Genomic DNA, 14,859 nt, shown 5'->3' with positions numbered 1-14,859 from the left:
GGCTGGGGTTTTCCCTCTCCATCTCACGGATCGGGGGCAGCACCCTGTTCCATGGCCACTGTTGGTAACGGTTTCTTCTAGAAATGTCTCCAGGCGGTGGTGGGAGAGGGGTTCCACGTGAACCTGATTCACCCACTAGCTAGGTTTTGGTCTCTCTTAGGCATCAATTACTGCTGGCCCACATAGGTCAGCACAAAAAGCCATAATTATGCTTGATATTTTTAATTTTAAAAACGTACTCATTACACTGTGAAATTTATTAAGCTGTTAGATGCTTGTAGCTACCTAAGAAACACGGCTCTCTCTAACCCAGGCACACTGTTAATAAACAGAATAATATTTCCAGGGTAGACTGAAACTTTAAATTAGTACAATAAAGAAGCAATGTGAGCCCGAGACGTTAGCTTGTTTTCCCTTTAATTGTGAGTTGGTTTTAAATCAGAGGGACCTGTTTGTTATTTCTCTTTGAGTTCTCCAGTAACTGATTCTCCCTTAAATGCCCAGTAAAGGCCAATCTGAAGGGAATGTCAGCGTAAAATACTTAATCTTCTCCCACACCCCATTTCCTATTGAGATCAGTTTGTTCTGAAACCTACACCAAAGTTGTTGAAACAGTCCCACGTGACAACAAACTGAGATAAACTTGGATAAATAAGCCGAAATAAGACTGTGGTATCGTCAAGTGTTGGTCTGGTCTTCACCCCAGGATCCTGAGGTAGAACTCTAAACCCCTGGAAGTTCCTGAGGGACAGTCTTAGATCTTCGCGGGGCCCCCGTCGGGCCACACCTGAGTTTATGCCAACAACGGCACTCAGGGCGGCCCCTGCAGAGTTCCAGGAGGGGACTCGCTGTGCTGGAAAGACCAACCATGTGGTTAGAGGGTTGGCTCTTTGAGCCAGTGAGATCAGCTAGACCTTGTGATCTCCTGGAAGGAGAGGGGTGGGAGCTGGGGACTGAGCTCAGTCATGTGGCCAGCAACTAGGACATCCCAGTAAAATCTCTGGACACCGAGCTCGGTTGAGCTTCCTGGTCAGTCATCAGACATCTGTGTGTCAGGAAGATGATGCCTCCCGAAGACGCGGAAGCTGCGTGTTGGGGACCCTCCCAGACCTTGCCCTTGCCTCTCTTCATATGTCTGGACTTGATTTTATTCGTTATAATAAGACAAATATCCTAAGTAGGGCACTTGACAGAGTTCTGAGCCTTGTTCTAGGCAATCCTCCACCCTGCTGGGGTCATGGGAAGCTCCAAGCGCTAGTGAGCTGGTCAGAGTCACAGGTGGCCTGGGGGCTGTGGAACTGTGGCTGGTGTGGGAAGCGAGGAGTGGTGCTGGTGCCCTTCAGCTGTGAGGTACGTGCTGACTTGAGGGGATCAGGATCACACTGTAAAGACTTCCCCTAAAGTACGAGGTTTTCTCACACGACAAACACTAACCGGGAAGGCTGACTGGGTTAGTTGGTGTCCCAGGCTGTTTTTCACTCAGGACACTGCCACGCACTGGCCTGAGGGCCACCCCCTCTCACTTCCAAGTCGGGAGGAGAGATGCACATGTAGCCCCAAGGCTTGGAAGCAGATCCAGGAGCCGTAAGAGCCTGGAAGGACCAGGGTGATGGAAAGAGGCACTGGGAGGTCCTAGGAGGATCTCACAGTGGGCAGGAGGCAAGTCCAAGGACACATTTCAGAGGAACAATTTCTGGAGGCTGACACTGCTCATGACTTATTCTTCCCACCAAAGCCAGGGTGTTAGTTTGCTCGCCTTCTCTCAATCAGTGGTTACACACCCATCCCCGCTCCCACATTCACCGTCACACACATCTAAGTAGTCGCTACGTCTGACCCACTATACCTGAGAAATGGCCAGAACACTAGCCCCTCATTGCCACAGACTGGCCTCAGCACAACCGACACTGGCTCTCCCGAGAGCCATGACATGCAACCCTCCCGAAGGGCCTGCTGGCTGCCTCTGCACAGGGTCATGCTGTGAACTAGCTCCCGCATCCGCTGTGACCCCCTCCCACACTCTTTAGCCCCCTCCCCACACTGGGTGCCCTCCTGAGAGCATCAAAATTCCAGCAGCTCCCTGAGCAGAGCCATTGCGTGAGATGTCCCACTGACTGGAGGAGGATCATGCCAATCAGAAACTCAGGCTCCAAGGCTTGGTCTCCCTCTCACCTTCGACTCATTCTTGAGCAGAACCAATCACTTCTACCTCTTGATTCTCATTGCTGTTTATAGATTTTTCCATTCACCAAACATCTTGAAGCCCTACAGGGGCCAGAACCCCACTGTATCCTGTCTGATTATGGATCTGCCTTTCTCTAGGGTAGGAAATTTCTCTCCTCCCTTCTTAGCCTCTTTCCCTGGATCCCAAGGGAGAGGCTGCTACTTTCCTGCTCTCCCAGAGCCGACAAGCTACGCAAGGAGGGGCATGAGGTCCATATGCAGACTGGGACACCTCAGGTCAAGAGCCACAGAATGGTTCTGAAGATAAGGTTGGGCTGGAATGCAGGGCAGGGCTGCATCCAAGGATCAGCTTATGGGGGGGGCGGGCATATGGCTGGAGGGGTACGGTGGAGATGGAGAAGAGGCTCCCTTAGGCAGAAAGGATAAGGAAGGAGAATGGCCTGATGGCAAGGCTAAGATTGGGGGTGGTTTGGGGGGTAGCGGTGGGAACGCAGGGTTTGCGCTCGGTCACAGAGGAAGGCAAGTAAGAGATACATGTGTTTAAAATTTCTGGGCTAGCTCTGTGACATCGACTTTCCAGGGCTGGAACCGGGACCCCCCGGGTATGGTAGTTCACTGGAAACTGTCCCAGGGACTGGATAAAATACCACATAACATCTGTGTATTGGTCGGGAGAGAGGACAGATTCGGAGATAAACGCTGGGTGAGAGGTTAAGGAGGGAGTCAGGCATCCAGTGAAGGGGTGCACAGCATACCGGGGACAAGCCTGGCAGAGTGGCCCTTCTGGACCTTGAGTTTAGATGAACTGGACCCAAGCCTGTAGGGGAACAGGCTCCTATTAGACAACAGGAGTGTCAGCTTGCGGCCCCAGAGAAACTACTGCGTCTCTGTACACCCTGTCCTGGGGCCTTGCGTGGGCCACGCTGGATCCACTTCTAAATCTTGAAAGCACATCTTTCCCACACCTGGGAAAATATGGGGGGTCTTCCACTCAATTTCAGATCATGCTTCTCTCAGCCTAAAATGAGAGCTAAGAAATGCCCAATCTGACAGGTAACCAGACAGCTTTTTTCTGGGGGAGTGGAGTGTTCCGTAGACTATGGGCCAGTCATAGCCACTCTGGGAGTGAGAGAAAATGACCTGAGCACTTGCCCCTTGGAGGGTGCTTGTGTGCAGTGCCTGCCTGCCCCTAAGAGCTGGCGGAGTCTCACTTAGGCTATGATTCTAGTAAGAGTGGTTTCTGACTTCCCTCCTCCTCGCTGATCAAAAGCCACCAATGAACGAGAAGGCCCTAGGGCCTGGCAACATGGCAGCCAGGGGCCTGAGATGGAGGGGAGATTGAAAAGACTTTGGAACTACAAAGACAAAGTAGACCTGAGACATTCAATGTAGGAACAGGGAGCCACAAGCCCAGTGGTGCCCAAGGATATGACGTGATGCATCAAGAAACAATGAGCCTCCATTCACCACTGCCCCCACAGAGTCTTCTTCATGGGCTCAAGGTCACGCCCAAGATGGTGGCCCAATGAGCAGTGTAACCTTTTACATACACCACAGGACTTGAGAGTCGGAAGGAAATTTAGATTTTTTTCTAGTTCTGGCCTCAGTCCTATAGGAAAATCCCCTTTATAGTATCTCTTGTGTTCAGTACTACTTGCTTCTCAATGCAAAGAACTTTTTAATATACATTGGAAACGTAAACTGTTTCTTTAAATGATAAGTTTTGGTTATCAAGAAAATTAAGCTTTGTGCAATACTTGACTGACCCATCAATAACCGATAAAGGAGGCTTTAATATATTCTGAATCCATTTCAGAGAATCTTATCTAATAGGAATAGATTGTGTCTCGGCATTTCTCTGCCAGCTTTGAAAGGAGATAAATGATCAGGACAGTGACTCACAGACAGTGATATGCAGACAGGGTGACAGATGAAAGGGATCCGGGAGCAATGGGAGTGAAGTCGGTGCTGAGTCACGTTGTAATTTAAAGAGAGCTGGGGGGGAGTCACCATCAAGCAAATTACATCACAAGACTATTGGAGATGAACAAGAAACCAAGACTGTATGGGAAGGAGATTAAGCCAAGTGCGTTAGGGGAAAACAGCTTTGAAAAAGACATGAAGCAATTGGCAAAATTGTGGCCATGGGGGGATTCACTGTGCAGAACAGGGTCAACTGAGTATTTTTCCAGGTGGAAGCGCTGCCCCTTTAATGCACAAATGATGATCCCGGTCAAACCCATCTTCTCCGACCTCACCCAGAGAATGAAGATGATGGGAGCCTGAGAGCCATCGAGAAGCTGTATTAAATTGTTCACTCCTTATTATGGCTTTGTCAGATGTTGCTTTATTGAGAGAAACCTCGCCCACTGCCTCAGGGACTGATCATCAAGTCAGCTCCATAAATTAGGTTTTTCTCTGTACTCCAGGCTCCTAAGAATTAGTCTCTGATCTCAGAAGGAAAGATGCAAAGCTAATTGGGTCTTTAAATGATTAATAATTACTCAATCCATAAAACCCTAGGAGCCTGGTCCCCTGGGTGTGTTCAATATAGCAAGATGCTTTGGGGTATGGGGCCATCCCAACCTAGCTCCTTCCTGTGACGCACCTGTGAATTAGCAGGGAAGACACGGCCACCCAATCAGTGACCGGCATCTCATGATGGCCTGCATATGGTTAATTTACAGGGCACAACGTAGGACCATGGGGATTTGTGGGAGCCTCTCCTCTCAGGGAGGCGATGAAGGCAGACCCCTCATAAATTAGTCTTCCTCTGTGATACCAATTACACAAGCCCAGTTCAACCTCATGGAGGGAGTTGAGGCTCAGTCTGATGTTTACGGGACATTTATACTTGGCACTGTTCCAGGCACAGAGGGCTCAACAGCAGAGAGACATACGTAGTGGGTCTGAAGGTCACAGAGTGTGGTCAAAGAGAAAACAAGATAGAGGGGAAACTTCCTGGCCCTGGGTGTGGGAAGGCTGCCCTTGCTGAAGGAGTCATGGCCCTTCTTGTGAGATGGTAAGGGAGGAGGAGGAGCTGTGATTTATTGAACACCCACCTGAAACTGGCTTCCAGGCCAGGCTTCTACAAACGCTGGTTCGGCCAAACCTCACAACAGCCCTATATGGCCATGACAATGTGTCCAGCTCATGGTAGGGAAAACCAAGGCTGAGACATGGCGGCTAACTTGCCCAAAGTCAGGAAGCGGGGTGTTCAGTCCTGCCGGGCTGGTGGGCAGCACCCCCCTGAGGATCTGCTGGCCCCTGTAGTCCTGCCAGGACTGTGCCTTCTTTAGCACTGTCCTAGGGGTAAGGCGACACATATTTATCTGGCCAGGCTGGTACAGAGGAGGGCACTGAAACTCAACACAGACATGCCGAGAGCAAGCCAGTGGACGGTCTGCTTCAGCAAAGCCCACTTCCGACGCCCCTAATTTCTATATTTAACAAAGTAGCTTTTAACTCAAGTGGGGAGGTAGGGGAAGCAGGCTTTCAGCCTCTTTTGAAGGACACTATTTAGCCGTAAGTACCTCTCAGTCACTTCTGCAATATGAGATTTTTCCTTTTTTTTTTCTTTGTCATCTCAGTAAATCACAGAAATGTTACGGAGCTTGATTTGAAAGTTCTCTGAGAAGCAGCAAACACCCTGCAATAGTGACTTATGACTATTATCATTACTGTTGTCATTACTGATGTCGTAGAGTTAAGACCTATTTGGATCTAAAGATAGACCACGCTGTAACCTACAGCTTCCTCAATTCATTCAGATTTGCAAGAGTGGAGTGTTTATTACACTCACAATTCACAAGGAGCCACGGGCTTCCAAATCAGCTCTGCAACCCGTTGTACCTAAATTGGTTTGAATCACAAATCTGCAAATATTTCTATATTTAGGGATGAGGTGTTTTACCATTACAGAAAGCCCATTATTTTATAGATACAGCAACATTTGCTGAAAAATGCATTTTACTCAGAGGAAATCAAATAAGCAAATAGAAGGGAAGATATGTAAATCAGTAGAACATAAAAACTGTGCGGAATAAAAAGCATGCACTGTATTGGAAGCAAGCAATTTGGCTTCTGCTGACAGAGTCTTTACGAAATGCTAACACTTATTTATTTGATACCAATGATGGATGATCTAAGAGTTCTCAAAGGTAGTTTTAAAAATGGGAATAGCACAGCGGATTATGTGACTTTGCTGGTCATATACTCCGGTATTATCAAAATACAAAAAAAAAAAAAAAAAGATCCCAAACGTGACAGAAGGAGGAAAGACAGAGGGCCAGAGCCGAGTAGGGGTTTGGGAGTGGGGGGCCTGAGCTCTCCATAGTGGGATCCGAGCCTGTGTGCTTAGGAGGAACAGCCTGGGGCGTGTGAGCCTCAGAGGGAAGAACCAATCAGAAGGAGGACCAGCCAGTGGCCGGTAACCTACACACATTTATCCATTCATGGGCACATCTACCCGCCAACATATATTTATGGAGCCTTGCTGGGGTCCCAGCGCACCGCCATGCACTTAGAGTCCAAAGCCGTGCCATCCAGGTGTGTCCACTTCAGTAGGGAAGGAATGGTGAAAATTCACACCCCGCCCCCAGACAACCAGGGCTCTGGCAGAAGGTCCACTCGAGGGCCAGGAGGCTGTGAGGACATCCGGTGTCCTGACCCAGGGGCGACCCCCTGGCCCAGCCCTAGAGGAGGCATGAGCCCTTCAGGGGGGATGGCAGAAAACAGAGGCCCCACCACGGAGGCAGCAGCAGGCTAAGCCTCCGGGCGAGGGCTAGGTGAGCGTGGAAGGCAGAGAGCCCAGGGTCAGCAGGTGCGGAAGCTAGAGCTGGGGTGCTGAAACCTGGCACGTCCACACATACTCGGGCAGCTGTCTGGACAGTGGCCCCCAGCACACTGGCCTGTGGCTGCGGCACCAAACCCCCCACAGGTCTCCTGGGGCTGCAGGGCACCCACTGCTCCCTGACTAACAAAGGACATTAGGTAAGGACGTAAGGTAGACGTTATCTACCACACGAGAACAAGGGGTCATCCTACAGAGGCCAGTGAGGAGGTAGAAGGGGCTTTTCCAGGTACTAGAGGCACAACATAAGGCTTTTCTGGATTTGCTGCTACACATCATTAATCCACCAGATTTCACCAAGAGAGGCTGCACAAAGTGGCCTGTCGGCTCACCTGCTCGTGGGTGTGTGCAACAGACACGGGACGCCGTGCGTAGCACGGAGCCTGAGTTTTTCTCATTCTCATCCCCTCGGCCAGAGTCTAGGGATCCAAAGACAAAGGAAACTGGCCCTATATGCAAACCATTCACACCGCGTGTTCGGGAGTGGCTTTAGTCTGTAGAACCCTTCCCAGATGGAGGGGCAGAGAACTTTCCTACGGGCCCAGCAGGGCCCCTGTTGGCTGCTGGCCTCACCCCCAGAGCTGGCTGTCCTAGGACACCAGGCTCACACGGCTGCCGTATCTTCGGAGTCACTGTCGCATGTGTGCTCAGGGACTGTGTGGGAGGACACCATTCTTCAAAAAATAAATATGTCAGAGAAAGGGAATTTGTCGGCAGGCTCCTGAGCCCCTGCCTGAGAACAGAGAGCAGCTGTCCTAAAGAAGGCCCACGGACAGAGGAGGTCGGTGGTTTCCCACCTGGGCCCCAGAGACCCCCCCAGAAAGTCCAGGTCAGCCTCTTGCTATTCTCAGGATTTCCAGAGACTTCGTAGAGAGTGTCTTTGCCCGCAGAGAAGCAGCCAGCTCTCACGGAATGGTCTTGTCTCACCAGGCCGACCCCAACATTCCTCGCCGATGGCGAGTGCTGACGGGCATCATGCCACAAAGCAGACTGAGTGTTCCTCACACATGATACGATGAACAGGGCCCGCCACGATGCGGTGCCAATGCGGGAAATGAGGGAAACCGAGAGGAGGAGGATGAAAACCAAGTATCAACTTTCTAAACCAAGAGCGCAATGTTTTAATTTCGAGGATCCGGTGAAACCCCAATGTAAGGCCATGGCCTCTGACTGCTGGCTTGGGACCCACTATGGCACCACGTGTGTTAAGTGGCAGTCACTGGGAGTCAGGACAGCGACCCGTAATCCTGCAGATAGTGGGGAGGCAAGGCAGTTAGGCTACGCGGTGGCGACACTCACATCACCTCTAGCCGGGCCGTCCTGGAATCGTTCCCTCCTTCGGACACGATTTCACAGGTGTAGTCTCCAATGTCACCCGACCACGTCTGGCTAATGAGGAGGGACCCGTCCTTCTCTACCACAATCCTGGAACTGCTAGATGGGGTGATGACTGTGTTGTCCTTCTTCCAGATGTAGCTGTAGACCAAGTACGAAGTCACGAGTTAGAAAAGATCTCCAGTTAGGAGCCAGCCAAGAGCCTAGAGTTAGGATCTGGGCCACAGGCAACGGGCCACCTTGTGAGTGGACCAGAAGCCACAGCACCGTGCTCTTTAAATGGGTGAATTTTATGACATGGGAATAGATCTAAAAGAAAGAAAAAAGAAAAGCAACCAGCTATCTTGGTCACAGTACAACAATAGATGCTGAAGTCAAAAACGGGTCAGTGAGGACCATGGAGAACACTGATCTGGTCTTTGGGTTTAGAGATGGAAGTCTGTCGTGTCATGATCACACTTGTCATTTCCTAAATCTACTTCACCTTCCCACCCAGGAATGCGCCTGGAAGAGGGGGTTGTTGACCAAAGAGGAAGTGATGACTGTCCAAAAACTCTTCAGAGGGGAACCACCCAACTTCTAGAAAAAGACAGATCGTACCTCATAAACGTGTTTTCTTAAAATCCAACCGTTCTGGCAGAGTGTCCTTAAAACTGCATTTCTTTCTCATTTAATTTGTTATTTATGACCACTTTCACACATTTTTCTTTTTGAATGTAGGAGCACTTAAGAGTGTGCCCAGCATCTGGCTGTCAGTGGACAGGAGCCACTACTCACTGCTGGATGGGATCAAAGTGCTGGCTTTCCTTTCCAAAATAATTTGCCTGGACTTACAAAATGTACCCAGTTCTTTTAAAGGTTTAATACACACAGAGCACAGACATTAATAAACTGCTTATCTGCAACTACCCTGAAACAGAACAGACCTGGTCTCCCCAGAAGGAAATGAATAAACTGCTCACTCGGGGGTACAATGTTCAGCTGCGATTGTCCCTTAGGGCCCATGCTCTTGAGGCAGAGAAACCCGGGCACGAGGAGTGCCCCAAGAGTGAGCGATTGAAGTCCTCTTCAGGAAGGAAGCTCCAATTTTGTTTGTTTAATCATACATAAAAGCTCTGAGAAACCCACATGGATCCAGAGGGATTCCATGTAAGCTCACAGAGTAGCAGAAAACCAGCTTATCTGTCCTTTCTTTCTGGAATCCTCTGCCCAAACCATTTAGAGATGAACGGGTTCTTTTCTGGGAATGACAGCTCTCACGAAGATGATCTCCATGGATTCCCTAGATAATCCTGAACCTGTTAGTTTCTGCTTGTTGGTTTTGCATCCGACATTCTCATAACTAAACCAAACTTGGCTTCTGAGCTCTGGGGAACTCCAGAGAGCCAGGTGGAGGCACGAAAATTCATGATTTGCCAAACACCTGCCCAAGAAGAGTGAAAAAGCAGCTCAGTCTCTGAATCCAGTTAATAATGTATGTGGCAGCCACCACCTCCCTCTGCCCAGAGTGAGACGTTCCAGAAAGAAGGAATGCATCTCGATTCTATCCATTTGGCTAAGCGCATGCCTTCTGGGCTAAGGCCAGAGAGACAATTCTAGGAGGACTTTATTTTTCTTTCTAGATTTATTTTCCAGGCTGGTTCTGAAAATTAAAAACTACTCTGAAATTGGCCGCTCTTTGGGAAGAAGCTTACCACCCACGGTCACCTGTGTCTGCTGTCACACATTTACCTGGAAAGTCACATGTTTCATTGCTACTGTCCCGTCTGAATCAGACAAAGACCAGATAGTCCGATGCCTTTAGTGGAGCTTCGAGGCACACAGTCCCGTCTTTACAAATACTTCCTATATGCACGAGGGGACTGTGGATGCCTTTCTTCTGGGTGTGGGTCTCCCTTGCTCCCCATTTCAAAACGAAACCATCCCAGAGCAGAGAAAACCCCTCTTGAGTATTGCACGGCCCAGCGTAAACACCACTGAAATCCTATTCGATCCTTCCAGATTTTTCTCTCATTAAGTATCAGCCTCTGACAAGTACGTTTTACAGATAGTGTATTAACCTTGGCAGAAAAATCATGAAAAGCTGTACCGAAGTCATGAAGTGGAACATAGCTCACTGTAAATAATACATAAGGCTGAAGTAGAAAATGGGATTTGTGTGATTAATGATGGAGCCCAAGACTGAGATGCCGTAATCAGGGATCTGTGGCTGAAATCAAAGCTTCCCAAATTCTCCCTTCCCATCTCCACATCAGTTCCTAAGCTCCCAGGACATCAACGAGCCCCAGATACTGTAAGTGACGGAACTGACCGGAGGGCGATCCGGGGGTCGTGAGTGGCTCCACAGTGCAGCGTGGCAGTGGTCCCCTTAATCACCACGCGGTCCTCTGGAGGGTTAACGATGGACGTGCGATCTGTGAAGACATAAGTCACAGCTCAGACAAAATTACACACTCCAGAGTTTTCTCCCTCAGGGGGAGGAGGGGAATGAATTGGTCATCTGACAACAAAACCTCTAAGTTTTCTCTCATCTTGGCAAAGCGAGCGTAAATGGAAGCGCTGGGAAACACTCAGGGAATTGAAAGTGAGCCTTCCCTGGCTACAGTCGTCGGGCCTCCCTCCCCACAAGGGCCGCTCCCGAACCTCTAAACCCTCTGGGAGACATTGAGAATGACAAGCATGTGCCGGGGTTTATGAGGTTCTGCAGTCTTAGGTGAGAATCTTGGTTCTTTCCCAAGATCATTAACATTCTGGTCATTTCTGCTGTCTGCACAGCACTTCATGACTTTGCAAAGTGCTTCCATTTATATTGTTTTACTTAATCTCACAACAACCTTGGGAGGGCTGTGAGAGCACCACTCCTAGGTTTCCGGACTAGAAGGTGGAGCTCAGTCAGAGGCGTGGTGGCTCACCCAACAATGGGCATGGGTCAGGGTGGGGCCACAGCCAAGGCCCCAGCAAAAGCCCTGTGCTGGGGGTCTCCCCTTCTGCATCCCTCTGAGGTGAACACTGCTCTGGTCCCACCAACAGAGCCTGAAATGTGGGAGACATAAGATGAGGTTGGCCCCTAGCCCAATTGCTTGTGGCTGAATGTCCAGGAAAACATGCGAGCTTTACTGTCCGTGGAAGGGGGAGGCAGGCTGTATGAGCGTACCTATTGCTCTAGTGCTATTAGAATCTGAATCTTAGCAGATCTACAGAACTTTCTGATGAGTGACCTACAGACATGCAGACATCAACTCTTCACAAGCTGTTAAATATAAGGTTAACATGTTAGGGACATGTGACCAGTTGGAAGTGGGTGGACACAGTGGGCCACGAAATAAGACAAAAATCTTTTTTTTTTTTTTTGGGTATCCAAAAATATCGGGGAGAGGATGAGTTCATTTCTTTCTAAAACTCCTGGTGTTTTTAGAATACCCAATAAATCAGTAAGGTCATTGATTAAAGTGCACACAAACTGTATCGTAGAGAGCAAAACAAACATGAAATAAAGCATGGTAATTCGGTTTCTCTTTCAGGATAGTGTTTTAACAAATTCATCACTGATGCAAATTAAAAGTTTTTCTCTATAGACAAACTTTATAAAAATCGTGAGCCCTGTCTTTTGATTTTTTTAACAATGATTTTATTATTATTAATTTTAGTAACATACTTATAGATGAAGCAAAGAGGAAAAAGTATGCCAGGGAGGGAAGCTAAAAGTTTTGGCAGGGGAGGCGGGGGGGTTGGTGGTGGGCAGGGCAGAAATACTCAGTAATGAATCCTTACGTCTGGAAAATGATCTGTTCTCCATTTCAGAAAACAGTGTTCTCGATAAAGAAACAAAAATTGGAGAAATAACAAAGATTTTCTCCAGTTCACTCCTAACATAGAAAACACTCATGTTTAGTATACTAGGAGTGTTTGAGTTGGTTATAATGATATTATAGAAAAAAACCATACTTTCTCTAAAACATTAACTCTTGATTCGGTTTCTTTACGTGAAGCTTCCAAAATTGACCGCCTCACTGATTTTGTCATTTGGGCTCATTTGGGCTAAAACCCTCTCTGCCACCGACTGTAAAAAGTCCCTCTTTTCTCTCTCCTGAAATGTCCCCATTAAATATTTGAATACAGTTTCTAATTACGCTTTCAGAAACTGAAAAATTAATTACTCGACAGATTTCTATAAATTAGTTGTAAAAATAATCATTCTCTTATGATTCAATTAGAGAGTCCAAGGACATATTGACATCCCTAAGCACAGCTGACATGGCGATTAAGCTGTGATTAACAGAAGGTTCCACATGGCCTGTGGTCCTTACTCCAAACAGTTAAGGCTGCGGACGCGTTCAGGGACCCCTCCGTGTTGGCTGCGTAGCAGGTGTAGCTCCCAGCATCCTGGAGGAAGACGGGGGTGATCTGCAGACCCCCAGACTCCAGAAGCATGAACCTAGGAATCCGCACGGAGCCACTGGCCAAAATATGTTTTCCTGAAGAAAAGTCGAGAAAGCGGGAGGGTTAACACCAAGACCAAGGAAATGACTTGAAACAATCATAATGAAGTGAAAACTATACGTACAACAGTAATCAAAGCCATTCCCTTTAACATAATTTAGGATAATGGAGACCAAAAAAATCTTAATTGTCCGAAATTGAGAAACTTGGTTAAATAAATTATGAACCATGTATGCGGTCATTATCTCTGGCTGACTGATACTGAGTTTCCCTTATATCTGTATGCGCTTGAAGATTTTCTATGTAAAGCTACCATTATGTTCTGATCAGGAGAGCAAAGGATGTGTAAGATAAAAAAACACCCTCTTGCTTGCTGGCCTGGAGCTCCTCAGACGTTTATGTTTGAGCGCCATGGTCTGAGGGTGTGGCGAGGCCTTTACGTGAACCCACATGTGTCAGCACATATTTATTAAGAACGGACCACATGTGTGGTTCATTTAGTGACACATGTGCCTGCGGAAGGAGCTGGAACTAGAGAGCAAGCCCGTGGCATGAAGCCCCTCCTCACGGGGACTGAAAACGTGTGTCAAACGAGCCAGAAGCATCTTTCTCTCTCGGTTTCCTATTTCAGTAAAGCTTCATCCCTCCGCGGCCACTCTGCTAAGGGACACCGAGAAGGACCTGGGTGTCACCCAGGCTTTGGTTTCTCTGCCTTTTGTGAACCGAGGTCTCAACGGCTTACGTATCCTATCAGTTTAAGGTGTGCAATCTCAGCATCCTTCTTTCTTAAAAGAGCAAGGATATTATTCTTAATTTTTAACAGAACCTTCGTTTTACAAATAGGGACACTGGGTCCTGGTGGCACGTCTCTGAATCCACTCCCTGGTATTTTGGGGGAACCCCTTCATAAGCCTAAGGAGCTCTATGAAGGGCTGAGGCAGAAAACAGGGATATTCCCATGTTTTAAAACTCGGCTGTTTCCTCTCATGGAGGTAAGCTCCGTGACGCTCCTGGGGGCCTTGCCTGTCCGGCTCACGCTGGTGGCCCGGGCGTCTGACACTGGGCGGGTGCCCCACAGGTGGCTGCCAGTCTTCACTGAATGAACGAAGGAGGGCGGGACAAAAACACACATGGCTCGGGCCGATGGGCTCATCCCCGTGTGGACCAGGCTGCACTGGCGACCTACCTCTCCTCCATGTGATGGCGGGCTTGGGGGCTCCGGACACCTTGCACCTCAGGACGGCCGTCATCCCATCGGTGACCGTGGTGTCCACCGGAAGCTGAGTAAACGCTGGGGCGACATCTAACCAGGAGCCAACAGGGAGATACTCAGTGCGCTGTCCCCAGACGCGCTCAGACCTGCCTGCCGGGGTGGCCCATATGGGCTTTTATGGGACTAATCACAGAGATAACTGTAGCAATAAAGGAGGAAAACCTTTCAGGAGTGACTATAACCTTCCCTTATTTGTCCCCCAGGAGCTGCCTGTGTTTACAACCTGAAGAGATCTCTAGTCTCGTGGCGGAATGGACACGCAAGTGGGCGAGCGCAGGAGCCCGGAGCAGCTGCTTCAGGTGGACATTAACCAGGGGGACAGTTATTCAGGTAAATCTAACAAGCTCGCCTTTAGTACTTTTGGAAAAATAGAAAAACCGAATTTTTGAATATTAAATATTACCCAAAGGATGACACTTTCACAAAATAACAGATTTGAAGCACATCAGTGAGGGATTTCCAGAAGTGTTGGGGCCCAAGCGCTGGGGGTATCTTTTTATCCTTGGGGGTTGGCACGGGCCTCCAGCTCCCGAGAGCCCCCAGTCAGACTGAGACGGTGGTGAGTAGCTCAGGCTGGCTTTAGCGAGACTCAGCAACTTTTTCTACTCTGATCTGCATGTCCCCAATCCCATGAGGGCCCTGAGGTTCCCAGGACCAGTGGATGAAACTCGGGACCGAAGCACTGCTGCCACCTCTCCTGCTACCACAAACCCCCTATGCCCCATGGATGCCACCACCAAAGCAAATCCCAGAGCCCCCCGCTTCCCTCCCCGGC

General features: G+C 48.9%; 1 protein-coding gene across 1 annotated transcript in view; it reads right to left on the bottom strand.

The window, feature by feature from the left end:
• The window catches only part of SDK1 (sidekick cell adhesion molecule 1), a 510,153-nt gene that overhangs the window by 202,333 nt on the left and 292,961 nt on the right, over positions 1-14,859 (bottom strand). The window contains exons 9-12 of the mRNA XM_059414328.1: positions 13,998-14,114; positions 12,679-12,846; positions 10,683-10,785; positions 8,336-8,512 (exon numbers count right to left, since the gene is read on the bottom strand). Of these exons, the coding sequence (XP_059270311.1) occupies positions 8,336-8,512; positions 10,683-10,785; positions 12,679-12,846; positions 13,998-14,114 (565 nt within the window). The remainder of the gene's footprint in view (positions 1-8,335; positions 8,513-10,682; positions 10,786-12,678; positions 12,847-13,997; positions 14,115-14,859) is intronic.

The sequence above is a fragment of the Mustela nigripes genome, chromosome 11, assembly GCF_022355385.1.
Source record: "Mustela nigripes isolate SB6536 chromosome 11, MUSNIG.SB6536, whole genome shotgun sequence".
Taxonomy (NCBI): Eukaryota; Metazoa; Chordata; class Mammalia; order Carnivora; family Mustelidae; genus Mustela; species Mustela nigripes.
The sequence above is the reverse complement of the archived record's forward strand: the minus strand, read 5'-3'. Positions and strand labels throughout refer to the sequence as shown.